The sequence below is a fragment of the Lepeophtheirus salmonis genome, chromosome 4 (genome assembly GCF_016086655.4).
Source record: "Lepeophtheirus salmonis chromosome 4, UVic_Lsal_1.4, whole genome shotgun sequence".
NCBI classification, from domain to species: domain Eukaryota; kingdom Metazoa; phylum Arthropoda; class Copepoda; order Siphonostomatoida; family Caligidae; genus Lepeophtheirus; species Lepeophtheirus salmonis.
Genome location: NC_052134.2, coordinates 6409799 through 6431442, shown reverse-complemented (window position 1 = coordinate 6431442; position 21644 = coordinate 6409799). Strand labels below are relative to the sequence as shown.

Sequence of the window (21644 nt, the reverse complement as noted above, 5' to 3'; positions counted from 1 at the left end):
ATAAGAGGAGTTCACGAAAAGATGTTCTCATCTATTTTTTTTAGAGGATTTTTAGATCTTTATTTTTTTTTAGAAAATAAATTTCAAATCTTTTTTAAATTAAATACCCTCTTCAGAATATATTTTACCATTTCTACACAAGAAATACTCTATATACTCGAGTAGTCCTTAATCTAAGCTACTGTTTTTTAAACTATAATGTCATTTATTATTGTTTTTTTAGAAAATAAATATCGAATCTTTAAAAAAATGTTATCGTATCTTCTTGAAAATTTGGCACCCCTTAAAATATTCGTCACAAGATGAGGTATGGACTACCTGTCCCTCCGCCAAGGGTTGAGGTTATCTGCCGCATCATGAAATTTTTTTCTCGTTATAAACAAATATATCCAATCTTACTGAAAGTGAACTTTGGGTGCTGTACTATCAGTTCCAATACTAATAGTAGAGATTTTTTTAAATGTATTAAATATTTTTGAAAATATTGATGTATAAATTATTTTATGAGACAATAAATATAACTTGCATATATTTAAATATCACCTAATTTATCTATTTATTTTAAGTTTATGGATGTGTTGGGCCAATCGTACCATTTTCTGGTTCATCACTCTCATCTAACGAAGTAAAGGTGCTTATCGGATATAATACAAAATTAAACACCCATGTTTATTGGAATTTAACCAAAGAGAATCAAATAGCCGACGAATTACGAGAAAAATTTAGATTTCCTGGTCGTCAAAATCTAAAGAATAGAAGATATCAGAGATTTACATTTGGTGTAACGGATGGAAAAGGACGAGTATTTACAGGTATGTATTGTATCCAAACATTTTCAATAAATATATATTATTATTTTTTTTTGCACATTTTCGTAATAAATTGTAAACGTCTTTTTATCCTCTGATCCAATAACATATATTTTTTCCTTAATAAAATGCCCAATGAATAAAATAATATTATTATTTGAAGGTGCAACAGATGTCCGTTCTTACTTGGATCCATACCCATGCGACAATGATCTTTTGTACCAAAACGTAAAAGAATCGAGACATAATCGTGGAATTATTGCTGCCCTTTACTTCTTAAAACTGAATACATCCGGAATCATTTGTTCTCCAGGTGGTGTCGCCTTTGATCAAAAACATGATAAAATGTATTACATTGATTATATACGAGGAGTCCTTCTTGAATTTCACTACGATTTACAGCGTGTTAAAGCCAGTGAGTAGTAGAAATTACTGATAAAGAACTTCATTTTCTTATTAATCCCTTTTCTATTTATGTAGGTGCATATTACAAACTTGTCGATTTTAAGGACATAGGCCTTCATGGACATCCCAGCGGATTAGCTCTTGATACAAAGGGGTACCTATGGATAGGATTTAGAGGAACAGGGCAAATAGCGAGAATACATCCACGAAAACCTGACAAAATAAACAGAATTTTAACAATTCCACAGCCCGACGTGACAGACATCGCTTTTGATAACTTGAAAGACACTTTATATGTACTCACTCGGAAATCTCTATATGCTCTAAGGAACATAGGGGCTCAAGGAGTTCTTCAACCAGGTTATGCCTAAATCCCTCATCTTGCATTAAATTTATAAACAAATTATATTCATACTACTATGAGAGACATAAAAAACTGCAAGTGTCATAAATACAAAGTGAACTTATACCCTACATAAATATTTAGTGAGTTAATTAATAATTTAATTATTTCTAATTATTGAACTATTCAATGTCTTACATATCATGATAGTAATTATTATTATCCTATGATTTTTAATTAAATAAAACACAAATAATATATTTTATATCGATGTCTTAAAGAAGTTATATTTCATTATTCAAATCATTCACAGCCTTGGAACAGACAGACGATATCTCATTTGTCAGTACAGAAAAGCTTCTTTTTTTTCAAAAACACAGCTTTTTTATTGTATGAAATCCCTAAAATACTTTTTAAAAAAATAAGACGAGGTAGGCATACAAACAACTTTAAAAAAAATAATTAAACAAAAATATGCAAAAAAAATAGAGTAAATCACAAAGATTTTTCTAAAAATAAATGACGATACATAATAATATTTACGTCAATCATCACAGCCTAATACTTACTTACCAGGTGTTGTTAAATAACTAACATAATATGATAAGTATTTTAAATTATTTATTATAAAAGAAAATTATAATATAATCTTGATCTCCATATGATCGATCATCTTCACATTAAGCAAGGAGAGGGATCAACATAACCATCATCATTTCAACATTATCTGGAAGAGAAAAATATCGAGCGCCGCAGACAACACACATACAAAATACCAGACTAAAAAAATAAAATAACCATGAAATTGGTTCATCAAATGACTACATTTAACAATAAATTTAAATAATCTTTTTTTCATCATCCTTAATGTAAACAACAGAAAACTATTACATGGATCAAACATCTTGTTTTTTGTTTGTTAGGTTTTTTTCCCCTCTCTTTTCTGAGATTGAACAAAAATAACAGATTCATCTCTCATTTAACAAAATTTATGATCAGAAAGTGTTATGTTTTTTTCTTTCACAATTTGTTCTGAGCAAAACTAAAGTGGTTGTCTCATATTCATATTTTCTGAAAATATACCATGAGACATGCGCATACAGATTAAATATGAAATAGGTATATATAATTTAAATACGAAGAGCATTAAAATTGTTTGAATATGTAAATCTACTACGTATGCAATATTTTATCTTCTTCAATTTCTTTTAATCTTTTGAGCCGAGCTTGATTCTTTTTTTGCATCCGTTTCATAAGCTCATCTTGTTGAACGTCTCCTCCTGATCCAGCAGCACTGCCACTCCCTGCACCGCCGCTAATGTTGTCTTCTTCATCCTCAAAGAATTTGAACAATTCTTCATCGTCATCTGAGGACTTACATTGATCATTATTGATTTCATCATCTCCAGAAGATGATGCACGGGATTTACTGGAGGGCTTGGACGACACTTTTTTCTTTTCTTTCTTCTCCTTCTTGGACTTTTTCCTCTTTTCTTTTTTCTCCTTCTTCTTTTTGGGGCTTTTAGCCACAATCATTATGGTCTCGGGAGATATGGACTTTTTCTTATTTACATCATTTACAGGATCACCCAAACGAGACATGATCGACGGCCTAAATAATATACAAAACAAATAAATATCAACCAAGAAATTATGTGTCATTCAAGTATATATAGAGAAGTACTCCAAACAGTCCCAGTGTAATTAGTTTAAATCCGAAATGTTCGAGCCACGAAGCGTGTGTCAGTTCTACAAATGAGCATTTTGTTTATTTCGAATGGAAATTTTGATCAGTAAAGCACATTTAAGCCATATCTCAAGGGATCTACAGTTAATCTGATAGACCAAAGTTCCTATTTTTGGAACACCTTTTCAAAACACAATAATGGTCAAAAAACTTACTTTTAATGTTGTTTTTTTTTTTTGCTCTTAAAATATGTTTAAAGATATAAAGTAAATTAAATAGATAAATTGATACCGATCAAGTGTCAGGACGTTTATTATCGTTTAAGAAAACAGTCAAAAATCATATTTTGAACAATAAATTTTTAGTATCAACTTAATACCAAAAGTATCAAGTAATTTAAAAAAAAATATTATTTTTTTAAATCATCGAATATTTGTATAGGAAATCAATGCTTTATTTACGAGAATAACTTGTTTGATTTATTTTACTTAATCACTTCGTTAAATTGACCTACGTTTCCATTTCGGTAACATGAAAAATGTTAAATTTTCACGAAAACTTTAAAATTTCAATTTTATTTTTTTCAAATGTAATAATGTGTTTGTAAAAGTTTAACAAAAAATTGATTAGATTAAAGTAGCTGTCACTAAAGGCTTAAAGAAATTCGCCTTATCAAATTAATTATATACTGTATCATAATTAATTTGGGACTTTAATAAATTTAAATTCTAAACGAATATCCTTATTAAGCGTTCTACTATACTCTATAACTGAAAAGGTCTTGGAAGTAAACATCGAACAATAGTGAAATTCAGAAAGATGAAAACAACAATACACAACTTATTGCTCTAATAGGTAAGATATGACAAGTTGACCCCTTGGTATCTTCAATTGATTTGTTAACTTTTCCCATGAGTCATTCTGAACTGACAGTTTTTATCTATACCTACTTCAATTACATTATTTATTAGTAAATCTCGATCATTTTAAAAAGTAAAACATTTAAACCTACTTAAAACCAATTGGATACTTATATAAGAACAAAAATATATATATATATTTGTATCATGTTGGGATTTCGTAGAGGTAAATTTAACAAGTACAACCAAAAGAGCAGATTAAACATTTTAAATGAAGAATTAACAGTACCTATGATGAATATAATACAATGATTGATATTTCATTAGATACTATTTATATTAACGGTGGCATTTTTAATTTTTCTAATGAAAATTATTTATTGATCATGCATCAATAAATAATATATCAAAATAGAGGAACATCAATTAATAGTTTGTAATTCAAATGTTATAAGACAAAAAAATTATAACTAGTATAGTCTGCTTGTACAAAACCCCAACTTTTACACTACATATATATTTTTAACTCTGGATAAACAAATATATACGAACCTAGTTGTTTTTCTTTTATTGAGGAGGGAAGAGTCATTGGCACTAGTAGTAGTCATTTCACGAATCAAAACTCGTCTCGGCTTCTTCGAGTTGCTATGAATCTCCTCATCTTCAGAAGAAGATTCCAAAACTGCATTCTCTAGTGAATCTTCTTCAATACTAACAGTGCGTTGCTCTTCAACTAAATTTGCTGATCCTTTACCACTCGTGGAAGAGGTTTTATTAGTCGAGCCCATTTTCTGCTGGCGTTTCTTGTGCAATTGTAATCGGAGATCGGCCACTCCAGGTTTTTGGGAAGAGAGAGAAGCAGATGTATTTGATGATGCACTTGCTATAAATTTTTGAAATAATATAATAATTGTGATACTTCGGAATTTGATTTTATCCAATGATAGATTGGACAAAATGTGTAATGTAACCATTACAATCTATAGGAGAAAGGCATTACCGTTTTTTCTCTTTAATGATTTGTTTTGTTCCTCTTCATCAAACATATCTAACGTATCTTCAACACTGAGAGAAATGGAATCCGTTTCTTCAACAGGGGTAGCAGGGGCGCCGGGGGCGTTGTTAGGAGTCAAACAAGGAGAGTGATTAGAGGGTCTACTAGTACTAACACTAGTGTTACTCCCACCCTCATCCTTAATATTTTTCAAACTGATGACTTTTTTGTCAAGAACATTAAGTGGAGTTTGAAACTTTTTTTTGCGAGCTTCCAGTTTTTCACGTTCTGGTGTGGTGAGTCGAGGTTTACTACTACGGTGATGCTGCTCCTCACTGCGCTTTTTGGAGGATTGAGTTGGAGGAAGGGATTTGGATTTGCCATTTTTGAGGGATGTAGGAGTAGGAGATCTTCTTTGGCGCCTTCTAAGTGGCGGAGGCGGGGAAGGGGTCTTACGATAAGGACAAGGAGAGCGTGAACAGCGTCGACGATAGTATGGAGGTGGTGAGGGTGTATAGCGTCTTCTGCTACTACGATGAGCCCCTCGTACTTTAGGGGATGAGGGCTTATCCTTGAGGACTTTGTCCTCAAAGTCATTGAGTAGTTGCGTGAGCTCATCCACTTCTGCTGTGGCGTCCAGTTTCAGGACTTCATCTTCATCATCCGAGGATTTCGTATCCTTGTCACGATGGCGACTGAATTTGTCTTTATTATTATTAAGGGCAAGAGGAGGAGGAGCAGCAGCAGCAGCTTTGAAATGCTGTTTGGAAGAGTGAAGGGCGCCATCTCCCACCACTGGATGCGTCTTTCTCAGAGGCTCTTCGTCAACTACAATCGTCACTAAATTCGTTCTTCGAGGATGGGGTTGGAGTTGATATCCTTGTGGCTTCCGAGGCTTCATTGTACGCAATGCAGCCAGACGAAGCGCCTCGAGGTCATCATCCTCTTCTTCTTCTTCTTCTTCCTTCACCTTCTTGGGGGACAAGTCAGGCTTCAACAAATCCATGGCTTCCGTGCCCATCTGAAAAGGTTCATTCGTCAGTACGAATTTTGTGAGATAATGAATGGGTCATCCTTACTCCTTACCTTTTCTTCCTCCTGCCTTTAGACTCGCGTCGTGAATTGATGCCTCACGACTGATGGACGATGCTCAATCGAAAGAAACTCTTAGATCATAATACTCTGCACAATCCCTTGCGGCTAAAGACGAGATCAAGCGTTCAGGGAAGAAAGGAACAACACAACGCACGAATCCTGTCTTGGATTATTTCAGAACAAGAGTTGAGTTAATAGGAACTTAGACTTAATAAGAGAGGGAGAGTTCAAAAGCTTCAACCAGAAGTTGATTAAGTGAGATGAGCAGTTAGAGCAGCAGCTGTTGACGAGACAGTATCAAAGTAGTACCATTCTATTCTATAATCGTAGCTGCTACTACAATTCCTTCTCTCTCTCTCTCTTCCTTTATCCTCTCATTGCATTTGTGGCGCGTCAACACAAAAACTAGCTTCAAGGATTTTTCTTTAAACTCAGGTTTCATTTGTATTCTTGGTCGAATATGCGACAATTTATACAATCAAACTATGGATCATTTTCACTGACGTCATAAATTGCATCATAATTGAAGGAGACACCATCCTGGGGGGTCAAGGCTTATATTTTTACTACATTATATTTACAAATTTCCAATAAACCTTGATGAAACTCCATCCAAAGGCTTTCTGAATTAATAAAAACTTAACTATTGCATTAAATACTAGTTGATGTAAATGATAAACAATATAATATGTACTGAAAATCCCTAAGAATGGCTAGACTTGTACTTTTTTTAAAGTTCAATTTAGGACGATATAAGTAAGATTCTTAAACAAATATATCTTATTTTTTAATGCATTTTAGGGTCATATATACCCTATATGTAATAAACTATGCAATAAGCGTATAAAATTTTGATAGACAGAAAGATTTAAGCCCTTCTGTTTGTTGGTCCCATTTTACATTCTATATTTCACTATTTTCCTTAATATTAATGAAATAAGGGTTTCCATTGTTATAAAACTTGGTTGTTAGGCTCCCAAAATGGACGACATCAAAATTGTAACCTAACGTGAAAATGTTCTATTATTATTAACCCTTTAAGGGTGCATTTAATGTAGTCAAAAATGATAGAAACATTAAATAATACATTAAGTAAAAAAATAAATCGGGATTTTCCTTTGCGTTTTATTCAGGATTGCTTTTATGAAGATATATCATGTATCTTCTTCTTTTTCTTCTCCATTCACTGCTGTTGTTTCTCCTTCTTCTCTAAAAGCTGCTGCTGGCTTCCTTTTCTCTTAGCTTGTTCTTCTCTCTCTCTTTCTTTTTATTTCTTTCAAATATAGCAAGCAGCTAGCAGCAGACTCAATTGTCCTCTTTTTCTTTTTCGCTCCGTGAACTGAGGGAGGTGAACCATAATTTTTATACCGCGCATCAGCTAAACAAAAAATTCATGGGTACCATAAGGATTTAAAATATTTATAATTATTGGGCTACTCTTTAAAGCTTTAGGCTACTCAGACTTGGTAGTTAATTCTAAAGGAATCAAGGGAGATTTCCTCGATTTCTTTAGTTAATTCTACCTAAAATGATGATATTTATATTTTGTCAATAAATAATTAACAAAGAAAGAACCGGGCATTTTATTAATATACCGGTACCGGTACTAGGAGGTATGAGATAGTTGTAGCAAACCCTGTAATTATTAATTAACGCTCATTATTGTACTTGATATGATCCTATATCATTTTTTTTTAAATATATCCTTCTTAAAATGGGATTAAAATTAATATGGTATATTTTTACACTAATTTTATGCATAAAAAATTTATCATGGCATGTAAAAGATTGCTTTTTGGAGGACAAATTGCCTTTCTGGCCAAAGAAAATGTGGCCCCTGTTCGCCAGATGCCAACCCATTGGTCTTCACTTTATGCATGCATGTTGAGTCCAAGGCCTACTCTGTCCGTCACCCAAATATCAACAACCTCAAGGACACCTTAACTAGTAATGAGATGTCATGTCGGAGGACTACATCTGCAATGGGCGCAAGGAAGCCATCATTACTGCCAAGGGGACTACTACATCGATGATTAGGGTAGTCAATACATCATATTAGTTATTCTTATTTTATTGACATACCCTATTGCAACTGGTTTCTGAAATACATCTGGGTAAAGTTTTTGATTGAAAGTGTAAAGATTTTTTTCGCCGCACACGCTATAACAAAGAAATTATATTAAGTTTATTATAATTTATTCATTTTGATTTGTGATAGCATTCCAACAGGGCACAAATTTTTAAATCTTTAGATGACATTGGGAAATAGATTAAAATAAGTCTAATTTAGCAAATACCTATATCTATATCTAGCAAATTCTGTTGTCCATATTCAAGAACAATACCGTAGACTTCTGTGATAATTTTAGAGGAGCATCTTCAGTCTCGTTCTCGAATACCTCTCAATCGACTTTTTCGTTTCCGTAATTGTTTTCTTGTGTAAAATATAATGTCTAACTAAAACTCGAAATTCACTTTTCCCATTTTAAAAAGAAATAACGACTTGTATAATTTAAATGGTTGTCAAATCAACACTCAATGAAATATATTATCAATCAATAATATCATAATTATATAATTTTCGGTAAGTTTCTTTTAAACAATGATTCAATGTCGTATCCGAACACGTTAAGTATTGTTTCAATTTTATCTTACTTAAGTTATCCTTTATCAATCCACCCTCGAGTTAAGACAAAAAAAAAATCAGGTGTGAGCAGTTTGAAAGGTAATATTAGAATAAGAGCCCCAAGATAATGTAAGAGTAGGGTCTCAGCTTCAAATATAAATCTATTTTAAACGTAGGTATTATTGTAAGATAATTAGAAAATGTATTTGATAAATCAATTATAAACCATCCAAAAGTTATATTTAATTTATTTCTGTGAGTGAAGTAATTTTTGTTAAAGACTAAAAATTAAAAATGGCAACGCTTCGAATGGTTGCTGGTACTTTATCAGCTGCTGTTATTGGCATGACATACGTCTATTTAGGCGGTTCACTTCCTTTTAATAATTATTTATCAGGTAAATCGAAATTTATCATCGTACTAATTATATGTAGAAATTCATTTTTACAATTATTCTGGTTTTTAAGATTGCCCTCATGAAATGTTTGTAAATAAACACTTATGTGTGGATTGTAAAACTTTGCAAGATGCTTTAGAATTCAGTCGAAATAGACAGTCTTATGGTGACACAAATGTGAATACAGTGTTCTTTAGTTCATCTGTTTTTGAATCCAAGAAAGGAGACCGGGAATTAGTTTGTGTTAATACAACTCCGTTGCGTGCTGTTAAATGCACATTAAGTTCAAATCATTGTTATGAAATGGGAAGCAATTGTATCGGAAAACATGCTGTCTCCAACGGGCATTTATTCTACCATGAGGTCTCTTGTACTTGATTACTTAAGAAAAAAATAAAAAATGATGTCAAACTAGTTCATTATCTCGTTGAAGTCATCTTAAAGTTAAAATAAATTTTATCAATTTTTGATATTATATTTAATATTAATCATTTATACATAAATTGATCATCAATGGAAATTGCGAATTTCAAGATAGAAACGAAGAGCAATACTAATTTTCACAAATATATTATCCAGGCCGTGTTTCACTTCTCTAAGATTTTTAATTTCAAGACCTAATAAAAACCACACTTTTTTGAAATTATAACAGCCAATATACTCCATGTAGTACGTGTATCCACACACAAGGAAATGATAATTATGAAAAAAATATTTTGCCTCCAAATTTAAAAAGTTTTTAATTGCTGATAACCATTCTGGAACAAATTTATGATTGAATATCAATGTATTAGTACTCTGAATATGTACATACAATGAAACCAGAGCGAAAGGTTAGTTTGTAATATGTAATTGTTTTAAAATATCGGGGATTAATGTAATCATTTGGATGTTACATCTTTATAATGAAGATTTTACTATAGCTTTGGAATATTTCCTCGTGGTATTTGTCAAATAAGTAGAATTAATGTAGTACTAGTGGATGATAGTCAGGTTCAAATTTAATGAAGTTGAAAATTATAAATTGTTGCATTTTATCCCAAGACCCATATCACATATTAATCTCTCAATCATTATTCTTGTTTTAGATTTGAAAGTTTATTTGACTTCGCTCAATACTTAAATGATGAATTTTCATTGACGTCATAATTGAAGGAGACGACATATTTAATTATATAAAATTGACAAATTTCTAATAAATCTTTATGAAACTTCATCAAATGCCATCTAGAATAAAAGAGACTCAACATCTGCATTGAATACAACTTAATGGAAATAATAAACACTAATATTTGAATTAAATCAAAGTAATATGTACTAAAAATGGATATACTTGTACATTTTTTTTGATCGATTTGGAACAAGAAAAGTAAAATAATTCCAGAAAGTTATATATCTTATTCTTTCCATTGTAATAGTTATTTTTTATCCACAAATGTGGAAATAAGATTGTTACGATGAAATTTTAAATAAAATATTACTTATTAGGGTAAGATATATATATAATATAATAAATTGATAAAATTTTGATAGACAGTTCATTTGTTGGAACCGTTTTGACTTGCAAAAGTTCACCATATTCCTTAATATTAATGAAAAAAGGGTTTTAGTTTTTAAAAACTTAGTTGTCCAGGTCCTCAAAATGGCGAACATCCACAACAAGGAATATATAATATTGACTTTTTGTTCTAAATTTTTCATTTTTTACGAAAAGAGAAGTTAATTAGTATGTAAGCGAGCTGGTGTGTCTACGAAATATACATTAAAATTTATTTAAAAAAATAATGGCCTTTTTAGCTGTGTTGCATCAATGTTGCATTTTCTTTTACGTCATGATGATTATTTATTTACATTTTGACGTCACTGGAAGCCACATTGAATTATACGCGAGTTGATAATATTAGAAATATTAATAATTATATTGTAATTTTTATTCATATTATTTAATAGTTTATATTTTCTATAACTATAAAATATTAATTTTTATAAAAACTAAGAAATTCACCAAGGCTCCAATCTCCTAGTCATTCATTTGAACAATACACGGGCCTTCGAAAATAATGTCTGGAGAGAACTCCTGTAAAAATGGTGGATCTCGTCGGCTGCCTTCTTTCAAGGCCCAAAGGGATCTGACCCTGGGAGCCACTCAAAAAAACAATACATCCAAGAAGTTTGTTCCTAATTTGAATGTGCGTCGGAAGACAACAGCCAATGCTGCTCAGTCCGATCCAGAGTTGGAAGCCAAATCCACCTCATCTTCTCAGAAGAAGGATCATCATAATAATAAAAGCAATGATCTCCGTAAAAAACCTCAACTCATTCAAATGGACTCTGTTTTTAGTGAAGGTATAGAATCAATAGACATTAAATATTATATCTATAATTAATCGAATGTTTATCACGTTTCTTACTCTACATTTATTCGCAGGAACATTTGAAAGCACAAAGAAGCAGTTTCGAAGCGGTGGATCAAGTGGTTCTTCGAGGGCGGCAACTGACGAACTGCTAGAAAAGCCGAGGCCCAAATACCCTAAAGATGAACTTGAGAATGAATTGGAAAAGGAAAGATTAAAAAATCTACTAAGGGATGACTTTATTGAAGACATCAAAGTCGGAGGTACCCCTCCTATCCAACTTCCAATGATTCAAACTGGCAATATGTTTAAAGACGAGGATATATCTGAAGTCAAAATTGAGGGACAAAAGAAAAAGTATGCAAATGTTGTTCCGGATGACGATAAACTAACTCCTAAAGTTATCAAATCCGTTCAAGACTTTATGCAATCTCCGGAAAATACTGACTTATTCCTTGTTCAGTTGCCAGATATGCTCCCAGGAGAAAAAACTATAGGATCAGTAGGTGATGGTAAATTAGGGACTATTGAAGTACGACAATCTGGTCAAACTCGGTTCATTCTTGAGAACGGTAATGAATTAGATTTGGAACTTGGTACTCAAGTAGGGTTCCTTCAAGATGCTGTAAGTGTGAAATTAGATGAGCAAACAGAAGATGCTCCTTCCATTGTTGGTGATATGACTGTGTTAGGTCAAGTTATACATCGTCTTGTGGTCACACCTTCTTGGGAGGCTTTACTCAGAAAATCTGGGAACGTGGACGATTCCTGAAATGTGTGTCTTTATATCCTTTGACACACCTCTGAGATACATCCTGGACTAAATAAAAACTTATATTATATATAGATTAAATGCAGTACATCATAAGAACTTTTCAACAAAGTTGAGTAAAAAAATTATCCTGTATTTTGAACATTTCAACTCTTTACATCAGATAATAACTTAATAAACTATAAAATCGTCAAAGAATACATGATTTAACTTTTTTTTAATAAATGGAATGTGATCTAAGGGTCATATTTTTACATTTGACACAATTTTTCCATTAAATCTTCAAGAGAAGTTCCATCATCTTCAACAGCGCTTTCGTTAGAGGGAATAGGATCCTTAGGTTTTTCGTAGGCAAACTGTTTTCAAATGAAAATAAAGAATCTACGTAACTTCGTACATTTTGGAAAACTAACCTGAACTCCTTCGACTATTTGGGTTTTAGGAACAGCACTCAAATCTCCAGCGTCATCTTCAACTAGTGAAATACCCCATTCATTATCTTCATGCACGATATCTTCAACTTTTTCTACCTCTTTAGGCTAAAAAAGATTTAAAAAAAATTCTGCAATGAAGGTTTTAAGATTTTTATGTAAACGAATAACATACAGTCTCTTTGAGGATTTTCTCATATTCAATCTTCCATTCCTCTTGTCTTTTTCGGCAATAATATTCATCACAGTCAACATTAGGTTTCATAGACATCGTAGGAAAGAAATCTAACATTGCATTGTAGCCCAGATAATGAGAGACTTGACCAAATTTAAGTAAATACCTATATATTGAAAATAAAAAAAGTGATGGAGATTCATTGAGCTGCGAGTGTATCTGCATACTTGAGGGTATTTTGTACGAGAAAACCAGCAACTATACCCATAGTGGTTGGAAGACTAGCAGCACAAACTCCATCTCTTTTGAGTGTCTTTTCATCAATGTTACTTGCAACGACGAGTGGTGGAGCACATGCAAAGCATGCAGTTTCACCAGGTTTAAGAAATTGAATATGGCCAGACACAGCATTTTCAGATACTCCACTCTCATACCAAGTCTGTCCTAATTCATTACAGGCTTTATTGATTGCCATACGTGCTTCAAAGTTATCCACACAACTGAGTACGAGATCCAGAGGTCCGTCTGTCAACGATCCCGTAGAAATACGAGACATGAAATGATCAAAGTTGTCTGTTGTAGTGATGTTATAGTTATGTGTTTCGAATTGTACATCTGGATTGATGAAGGATAGAGTTTGTGAGGCAGCTTGAACCTTGGAGAGTCCAGATTGATGAGGTTGAAAGAATAAACGATTCATATTCGCCAATTCTACTTTGTCATAATCAAACAAAATGAGCTTCCCGATACCACAACGAGTCAACATCTCAGCAGCAACAGAACCAACACCCCCAATTCCAACAATAGCCACGCTATAATCACGAATTTTTTCGTAGTTATCAACAATTCCCATTCTCTTCAAGGCCATGAGACGTGAATAAGGGTTAGAGTCTACAACTTCAGAGGACATGGAGGCTATTTTAGCCCTAGCCCCAGATGAGTTTCCCTTGATGGCATTTAGTTCGGCCTCCAACGCCGAAATCCGAGCCCTAAGTTCTGCTTCCATGACACGTCGCTATTATTATTCAAATAAAATAGTAAATAAGTTGTCAGTTGAAGTGAAAAGTCTCACTGACGTCATCGAAAACATGAATGGCCTTGAAGATGAAGTACACACGTAACCCTATTCTTTTCCGAAAAGATAGGGAAGACCAAGTAGGTTGTCATCATGATTTATTTACACATAAAGAGGATTTATCTTATATGTACTAATTATTCTATCAATATCATAGCTAACATTCAAGGTAGATTGATAAATTTTTCTGCAGGGATTACAGAGAGTGATGGGCACGTTAACTTATCTTTTTAACTAGTTAAGTTAAAGTTAATTAATATATTATTTTTTTCTAACTAGTTGAATTAAAATTAATTTCGGTTTCTATAAAAATTAACTAGTTAAGTTAAAGTTAATTTTGAGGTTGTTTTTTTAACCAGTTAAGTTTAAGTTAATTAACTTGAGATTAATTTAAGTTAAATTAACTCACACAACCTTGGTTAAGTTTAAATTTATTTCGATATTATAAAATAACTATTTATGTTAGTCCATTGAGATATTTATCAAGGTTTTATAATAAAGATTATTCTGTTGGTCTCTCCAGCTGAAATTTTCTCAACTTCCAATTGAACGATCAAGGAAAAAATACAAATTCAAGTTACTACTAAAATGGAAGTCAAAGACGGCTAAAATTTTAGATTTTTGTGTTTTTATCTAATTTTAAACTATATGTAAAATTATAAAAATATCGGAGATAATATAAAAAACAAAACATAATTAAATGGAATATATATATAGTACGAGTATATAAAATAAAAATGGGTTGTAACAAGTCTCCTCGAGAGTGTTGGAATCATAATAAATTATTTGAACAAAATATTTAAACCAATAATATATCACAAGCATATTAATTAATAATAATTATTTATAAAGTCATGAATATCAAAAATAAGAAAAACTTAAATGGTTTAATTATATTTAATTTTTAATATATTTATTATTTCAACTTCAAAATCAAACATAATTATCCCAAATTTTGTGAAACTGAAGGTCTAAAGTATTAATTGACCAACAAACTCCTTAATGCGGAGAAATACAGACATTGGTATCAAAATGCTGGTCCAAGTCCAGTCTCAAGCCCAAGTCATTAAATCTTTTTATCGAGTCGAATTGGAGTTCTCAAGTTCATTTCTATCTAATTTCAGACATTTAGACATAGTCCATAATTATTATATAGAGTTATATTATAGTGTTAATACTTTTCTTGAGTTAAATATAAATTAGGTTTATACTCAAATTTAAATCGCGAGTCTTTGATAGTGAGATCAAGTCGAGTCGCAAAGTCTCCAAAATATGAACTCAAGTCCAATTTGAGTAGCAAGTCTCGAATCCTTTCAACCACTTCTAATGATAATACATATTATGTCAATTAATACTTTGGACCTTCAAAGATTCTAATCATGGGGTACAAAGTTTTTCTACGTTATCTTCTCTTTTAATAATCGTAATATGAAGTTTTAATATATCTCATTAAATATGAGATATGAATGATATGCATCTAGTGAGTATTTCGAAACATGTCATTGCAAATATGCCGTTAATATTAGTTGACAATATTTGGGATGATTCTATTTGACTTTTGTAATGTTGAAGGTTAATATTTCTCTTCAATGTTGTAATCTTTTAATCTCCTTTGCAAGGAAGGTGTCGAATCTGTTCTCTTGAGATAGATGATCAAGTTAGAAGTAAGTATCTTTCTTCGATTTCCTTTATCTGGCTTTGGTCCTATCTGACATATAACATATCTGAAGAGTTTTCGTGTTTTCGTCTCATCAAAAATACATGTCCTGATTTTTGCAGTTGTAAGTTAAGTTTTATATGGATTTACGAACAAAGAATAACAGCTGCCTGAATGGTCTCAAAGGGGATCTTAGCTTGAAAGGGTGTGCAAGGTGTTTGTCCAACATCCACTTCTTCGGGTAAATACTTAGGTATGCTCCATAGATTCGAACATGTAGATGTGGAATTTATTTAAGATAATTTTTATGTCTTTTTTGTGTATTTGATTTTATTTCTAAGTGTTAGCCATTATTTTTTGATTAGTCATTGTATAACCTATCATATTAGAGACATAACGGGAAGAAATCTAGGAGATATCAATGTTAATAGATCTATAATATAGAAATATGATAGTTATTTTTATGAGTTTCACGAAGTAAATCAAGTATTCCTGAATTTGAGAATTTCGACTATTTTTTATATTAACTGTTCTAGTGTAAATTGAAATATAGCTATAGAAGATTCTCATTTCTATAGTAGAATCACGTGATATTCTATCCTCCAAAACCGTAACTTTAATTAACCGTACCATATGTCTCGCTCCCGCTTTTTACATGTACTCGCTCGATCCCAATCCCTAGTTAAACTTATAACTAAAGGTGGGCTGATTGGTCAAATAAATTACTGTTTGAGATTAGAAAAGGAAACCAATTAGTAGAATTTCCCTTTTTCCTTATTTATTCACTCTTTCTCGAATTATTGTTGTGTTAACATCTCCTCAAAAAATCTATTGTTCGCCGAGTACCTTTGAGTTTGTACAATAAAATTAGTTAAATGCCGAAAAACATTTTTTCCTATGCCTGGAATGAAATTAATGGAGGCCATGAAATTTGAAGCTACCTACCGGACGACACCAAAATATTTTGTCGAATTTGCCTATTTAAGTACTCTTACAGCTCCCCCATCCAGAGTCAAACGACACTTAATTCCCCCGTCCCACATCAAGAATATGAAGGCATACGAACAACATTTGACTCATGATGATTCTGACAACTGTGACTTCGGCCTCTTAAAGATGCTAGTTTCTTGTAATATACCTTTTCTGACCTTGGAGAACCCCATTTCCTCAAAGTTTATGAAGAAATATGCTAATAGACCGTCCCTAGTAGAAGGACTCTACATAGATTAATGGAGGTTGTCAGCAAGGATTTAATCTCCAAAATTAAAGTGAAAATTGGAGGTAAGGATATTTTCATAGTTGTTGATGAGACTAAAGACAATCGATTCATTGATTGGTATTTTGGGTCTTCCTTATCTAATCAACATGATAGACATAAACGTTGCTATTGCCGTTAATGTTGTAAATTTTGTCGTTGAGAGTATTCAACTAACTAATAGTTCATCACGGATGGAGCGCCCTACTGTAAAAAAGCGGGCGAAGACCTTAAAAGAAGCTACCTCCAATTGAAACATATTATTTGAGTAAGTCATGGACTCCATAACGTGACTGAACTTGCACGTAAAGAATTCCCAAAGACAAACGAGCTTATTTAAGAAATAAAAAAACCGTTTTTGAATCCTGGCCTAAGAAAACGGAACTTTACTGTTTCTTTCCAAATTTCCTTACCTACAGAACCTATCGTCATACACTAGGAAACTTCGTTGAAAACAGTTGATTACTATTTCAATAACTTCAAAATAATCAGGGAATATTTAAACAACCTCTATGAAAAAACACAAAAGGTCGTTAAGGCTAAGGAGATTATAAATGATGAGTTTATTTAAAGAATTATCAATAATTAATCATAATCTCAACCCAATTACTGAGTCTATTACCGCCTAAGAAGGAAGACTCCCTTTACTTGTTAGCTTGAATGTTGTCAAACATTCTGCATCGATATGAAATTAGAAGCATTCAATACAAAATTAAATACATTTTTAGATGAAAATCTTGCGTATAACGATTTGCAAGACCTAGCAAATTCTGAGGAGACAATTTACAAAAACACTCCTATTGTAAATTGTGACTTAGACGGGATTTTCAGCATATTAAGAGCCATTCATACAAAAGCAAGATCCTGTTTATCGGTAAAAAGTGTCGGGAACAAGCTAATTATAAAATGGAATATTGAAATATTTAGATTCGTAAGAGTAAGTATTTTTCAAATAAATTACATTTATTCCTAAATACAGTAATATGTTAAAGAACAACAGCATGATTGGTCCCAAAGGGGATCTTAGCTTCAAATGGCATGCAAACAGTTTGTCTAACATCAGTTTCTTCGTGTAAAGACTTGGGTAAGTTATTATCAGGTATTTAAATATTTAAAAATTAATAAAACAAATACTACTAATAAAGCTAAATGATCATAATTTCCGGGATAAGGTGTTAGAGAACTACAGTAATATGGTCAAGAACAACACCATGAAGTGTATCAAAGGGGGGTCTTAGCTTAAAATGGCGTGCAAATAGTTTGTCTAACATCAGTTTCTTTGTGTAAAGAATTGGGTATGCTCAATGGATTCCAAAAAATATATTTTGCACAGAAAAAGTAGAGTATTAGTAATTATTAAAGGTATTCTAACATGAAATTGTTTTAATTTTTATTCGTATAAAATATATAGGGATGGTGAATTGTAACTTTCATGATTTGAAATTAAAAATTTAAATTGACAGGAAACTTTCTTATCCTTTTTTGAAATTTAAAATTATACAAACAAATTGATGCAGGTCTTTCTCCCCATTTAAGAACCCCAACATGAATACATTGACCATGTTTCACCAAGAAGTGGGAAAGCGATGATCAAGCTAGGATATACTATCGGCTCTAGAAGATCTTGATAGCTTAGAATCCATAGTTTCTATTATGATGATTGCAACACAAATGAAGGAATTTGGTCTGGTATTGTAAATTGGTTTGAACTTTCCCTCCAAAGACTCGTTCAATGGCTTGTGTATCAACTTCACATCAATGAATTGACATTGAAGGAAGCATTCAAACAAATTGATGGTGGTCAGCAAGGACCAAGTATTTATAGGGGCTCAATAGGAAAATCAATAAAATTGGTAGCATTTATCTTAAACTATAATGCTCCAATGTGGTTTGCAATTAAATGTCAACTTAATTGCTATGATGGTTTGAAGGATTTTCAGCTTGCAATTTCCCTATCAAGAGGTATTGATCAAGATCTGGCCCATATTGTACATGAAAATAAAAAGCATTTTATCTCGTAAATTTGTATTGAAAATTATTTCTTCATAGGCTCATCATGAAAATATATTGTTAGCAAGCATTGGTAGATGAAGATTCAGAGGCTTCCTGTAAGGTTTACGGTTATAACCAAAGACACGAACTCATTTTATCAACGATAAAATCAAGGGATAAACTAAGGAAATTTAAAACCTAGTGTCAATATCCAGTTTGATATATTTACATATTATATGTTTAAAAATAGTATTAATCAAATATTAAGGATAATTATCCACATTATTATATACTAACTTATATAGAATAAAAAAATAAGATATTGGCATAATTTTCTCCTTTTCATAAGTAATTTTTATCTTTTTCGTCTGTTTTTGCACTAAATCCGGGAGCGCACAACGTTTATCTCGCTGTAGAAGTAAGGGATTTAACTTTAGCAAAAAATTACATATCATGCAATATCATTTTTTAAGCATATTTTTTTATAAAAAAGAAAAAAAAAGTCAATTTCATAATTTTTTTTTACTTCATACAGAAATCTTTCCGGACAAGAAAGGGATTTTTTTAGTAAAACAGATTTTTATTTACCATTCGCAACTTTTGAGGGGTCAGAATGCGTGATAGCTCAATTTTGGCTCCCGTGATATCTCCTACTAAACAATGATATAAGTTTTGTCTTTGTACATTATGGGTCGAAATACACCGTAAATTCAACTGTTTTTGGGGGAGGGGATGTCTGAATTTTTTGTCAGTCTTGGTTTTTTATGATATCCTGACATTGTACGATACATTGGTTCAAGTTTTGTCCATGTACCTTATGGTTCAAAACCCCATATCCAGAGGCCAGACCCAGCAGGGGGGTCTGTAATTGTTGTCAGTGGTTGATGTTTTTACTTCTTTTTTTCTTATAAATATTTTAGTAAACGTTGCTTGATCTAATTTTAATTAGCTCATTTTGTTTACATTCTGAACAATTCTAAACAATTATTGAATAATAGCTCCATAGTTTGACTAAATTGGCCAACTACAAACTGATTTTGGGCATTTTCCTTTCTTTTTGGATGAAAGGTTGCGTAATACAATAAATGTTACGAAGTGAGGTTGTAAACTATATAGAAGATGCTTCAAATATTTTTATGTTCGATCCTCATTCTATTATTTTACATTTGATTATATTTTTCTTTATGGAACTCTTCAGTTTTTATTTAATCATAGGATGATTCCATTCAAGATGTCGTGTGATTTATTTATAAATTGCTATAATTTCCATTGTTCTGGTCAACTAACTTAAAATTTGAATATAGCTGCCTGAACATATTTTTGCATTTACTAAAGCTGTCGTCATTTTTATTTTATTCTTATTTAGAAAAAAGTAAATGTAAAATAACTACTTGTGCGCAAGGTTAATAGAAATACATAATAACCTTGTTTGTGCATAAAAGGCTAAAAATTAAACTGAAGATTTGTTGTGAAGTTATACTGTAAGTCGTTGTTAGTGTTATGTACTAAGTAGGAACGTAATATCTGTCTTGGAACAGTCCTCTCCCATTTGGATTCAAATTTCAGATTAGGACGCACATTAAAACCAGGAAAACTATGGTATATGATCTTAGGATTCTTAGAAGTTCCGTCATAACCTTGAAGGCATCCGGGGGCACAACACTTCCATCCCATCACCTTAAACTTAAGAGTCACGATCGGAATCCTGATACTATAAGTATCTTTCACTAATGAAATAATGACTAATCAATTTTAAAAATAAGCCGCGTATTGGACCCGTTGCGATTTTTATTCTTCTGTATGTAGTCAGATAGCTAGAGATGTCCATGATAAGTTATATATTATATTGTCAATTTCCCCGTTTTTATAATATCTCTCCCATACATGATTATATCGTATAGACTCTCCTTTTTGATACTTGTGCACAATGCATCAAAAAGGGGTTTTAACTCGTTACCAAATACAATTTGGTAATTAAATTTGCTGTTGTAATCAAATTAATGAGAAAAAGCTGAGGTTTTTTCTATAGGAATAATTGAATTAACATGACCACACCCAACAGTTTTTATTCAACTTATTAATTTACAAGAAAAAATATTTTAACTCTCGGTGGACCTTTGTAAGTACGGACTTTTTTTTGGTCTAAATAAGGTGTGAAGTTACCTCGAAATAATTTTTAAAATGTGTATTTAAAAATACACCATTAGTGGTTAAACATTGGTGAAAAAGGAGAAGTTAAAATGCGTGGAAGGGTACAATCGACTTCTACTAGCAAATCGCAATTAGGTTTGGTATGAGCGTTTTTTACTTATATAAGTTTTAAACACGGGGACAGTGAGTAATGCACAAAGGGGAAAATCCAGTGTGGAATGGGCATGTTAAAAAAAAAGAAACCAAAAATTAATATGGTAATCCTAACAATTTGAAAAATGTGTTGGAGGATAGTAAGATTAATGCTCATGACGTTTCATTAGATCAGCTACAATCAGCTGTGACAAGAAAGGAAGGAAAAAAGGATATAAACAAGGACATTCGCTAGAATTACTCCGATGTTGATCCCCAATTCTATTCTAAGTCCAACTAGGACTTACAATTATAATTTCGCAACATCAGGGTTACTCACCGCTTTTATGAGCATATACGAACGTTCAATCAGGTTTTTAATATAATTGAGTATATTTAGGAAAGGATGTTCACTACTCAGGAATTAAATAATA

The 21644-nt window shown here is 31.9% G+C and overlaps 5 protein-coding genes across 9 annotated transcripts in view; 3 read left to right on the top strand and 2 right to left on the bottom strand.

Annotated features, from left to right (window-relative positions):
- LOC121116460 (uncharacterized) overlaps positions 1-1822 on the top strand; it is a 33688-nt gene extending 31866 nt beyond the window's left edge. For both annotated transcript variants that reach the window (XM_071887574.1, XM_040710715.2), the window contains exons 4-6: positions 567-812; positions 973-1224; positions 1290-1822. In XM_071887574.1, coding sequence (XP_071743675.1) covers positions 567-812; positions 973-1224; positions 1290-1585 — 794 coding nt within the window. In that variant the 3' untranslated portion in view covers positions 1586-1822. The remainder of the gene's footprint in view (positions 1-566; positions 813-972; positions 1225-1289) is intronic.
- LOC121116458 (uncharacterized) overlaps positions 1816-21644 on the bottom strand; it is a 423817-nt gene continuing 403988 nt past the window's right edge. The window contains exons 2-5 of one of the 3 annotated variants that reach the window (XM_040710714.2): positions 6178-6240; positions 5105-6119; positions 4657-4987; positions 1816-3169 (exon numbers count right to left, since the gene is read on the bottom strand). In XM_040710714.2, coding sequence (XP_040566648.1) covers positions 2731-3169; positions 4657-4987; positions 5105-6119 — 1785 coding nt within the window. In that variant the 5' untranslated portion in view covers positions 6178-6240 and the 3' untranslated portion in view covers positions 1816-2730. Of the gene's footprint in view, positions 3170-4656; positions 4988-5104; positions 6120-6177; positions 6548-21644 lie in introns of those variants that run through there. The other 2 variants (XM_071887573.1, XM_040710713.2) reach the window with 2 other exon arrangements.
- LOC121116290 (uncharacterized) lies at positions 9071-10518 on the top strand. The gene is made up of 3 exons (XM_040710533.2): positions 9071-9216; positions 9287-9579; positions 10305-10518. Exons 1-3 carry the CDS (start codon positions 9114-9116, stop codon positions 10308-10310), a joined length of 402 nt encoding a protein of 133 aa, XP_040566467.1. The 5' UTR covers positions 9071-9113; the 3' UTR covers positions 10311-10518.
- Positions 10993-12540, top strand: LOC121116457 (DNA-directed RNA polymerase III subunit RPC4). 2 transcript variants are annotated; one of them, XM_040710711.2, is made up of 3 exons: positions 10993-11139; positions 11241-11562; positions 11645-12540. In XM_040710711.2, exons 2-3 carry the CDS (start codon positions 11277-11279, stop codon positions 12340-12342), a joined length of 984 nt encoding a protein of 327 aa, XP_040566645.1. In that variant the 5' UTR covers positions 10993-11139; positions 11241-11276; the 3' UTR covers positions 12343-12540. The 2 variants fall into 2 exon arrangements, with proteins under 2 accessions (XP_040566645.1, XP_040566644.1); XM_040710710.2 differs by lacking the exon at positions 10993-11139 and having other exon boundaries at positions 11146-11562.
- Positions 12455-14019, bottom strand: Uba5 (Ubiquitin-like activating enzyme 5). The gene is made up of 4 exons (XM_040710709.2): positions 13176-14019; positions 12949-13114; positions 12756-12881; positions 12455-12698 (listed from the first exon to the last, which is right to left on the bottom strand). Exons 1-4 carry the CDS (start codon positions 13952-13954, stop codon positions 12594-12596), a joined length of 1176 nt encoding a protein of 391 aa, XP_040566643.1. The 5' UTR covers positions 13955-14019; the 3' UTR covers positions 12455-12593.

Bases quoted from the DNA above. Each gene is read 5' to 3' on its own strand.
- Uba5 (XM_040710709.2), bottom strand. From the start codon at position 13,954: ATGGAAGCAGAACTTAGGGCTCGGATTTCGGCGTTGGAGGCCGAACTA. The intron at 12,882-12,948 runs GTATGTTATTCG...AATCTTTTTTAG, and splicing joins AGAAAATCCTCAAAGAGACT to CCTAAAGAGGTAGAAAAAGT. The intron at 12,699-12,755 runs GTTAGTTTTCCA...ATTTGAAAACAG, and splicing joins AAATAGTCGAAGGAGTTCAG to TTTGCCTACGAAAAACCTAA.
- LOC121116457 (XM_040710711.2), top strand. From the start codon at position 11,277: ATGTCTGGAGAGAACTCCTGTAAAAATGGTGGATCTCGTCGGCTGCCT. The intron at 11,563-11,644 runs GTATAGAATCAA...ATTTATTCGCAG, and splicing joins GGACTCTGTTTTTAGTGAAG to GAACATTTGAAAGCACAAAG.
- LOC121116290 (XM_040710533.2), top strand. From the start codon at position 9,114: ATGGCAACGCTTCGAATGGTTGCTGGTACTTTATCAGCTGCTGTTATT. The intron at 9,217-9,286 runs GTAAATCGAAAT...CTGGTTTTTAAG, and splicing joins TTTTAATAATTATTTATCAG to ATTGCCCTCATGAAATGTTT.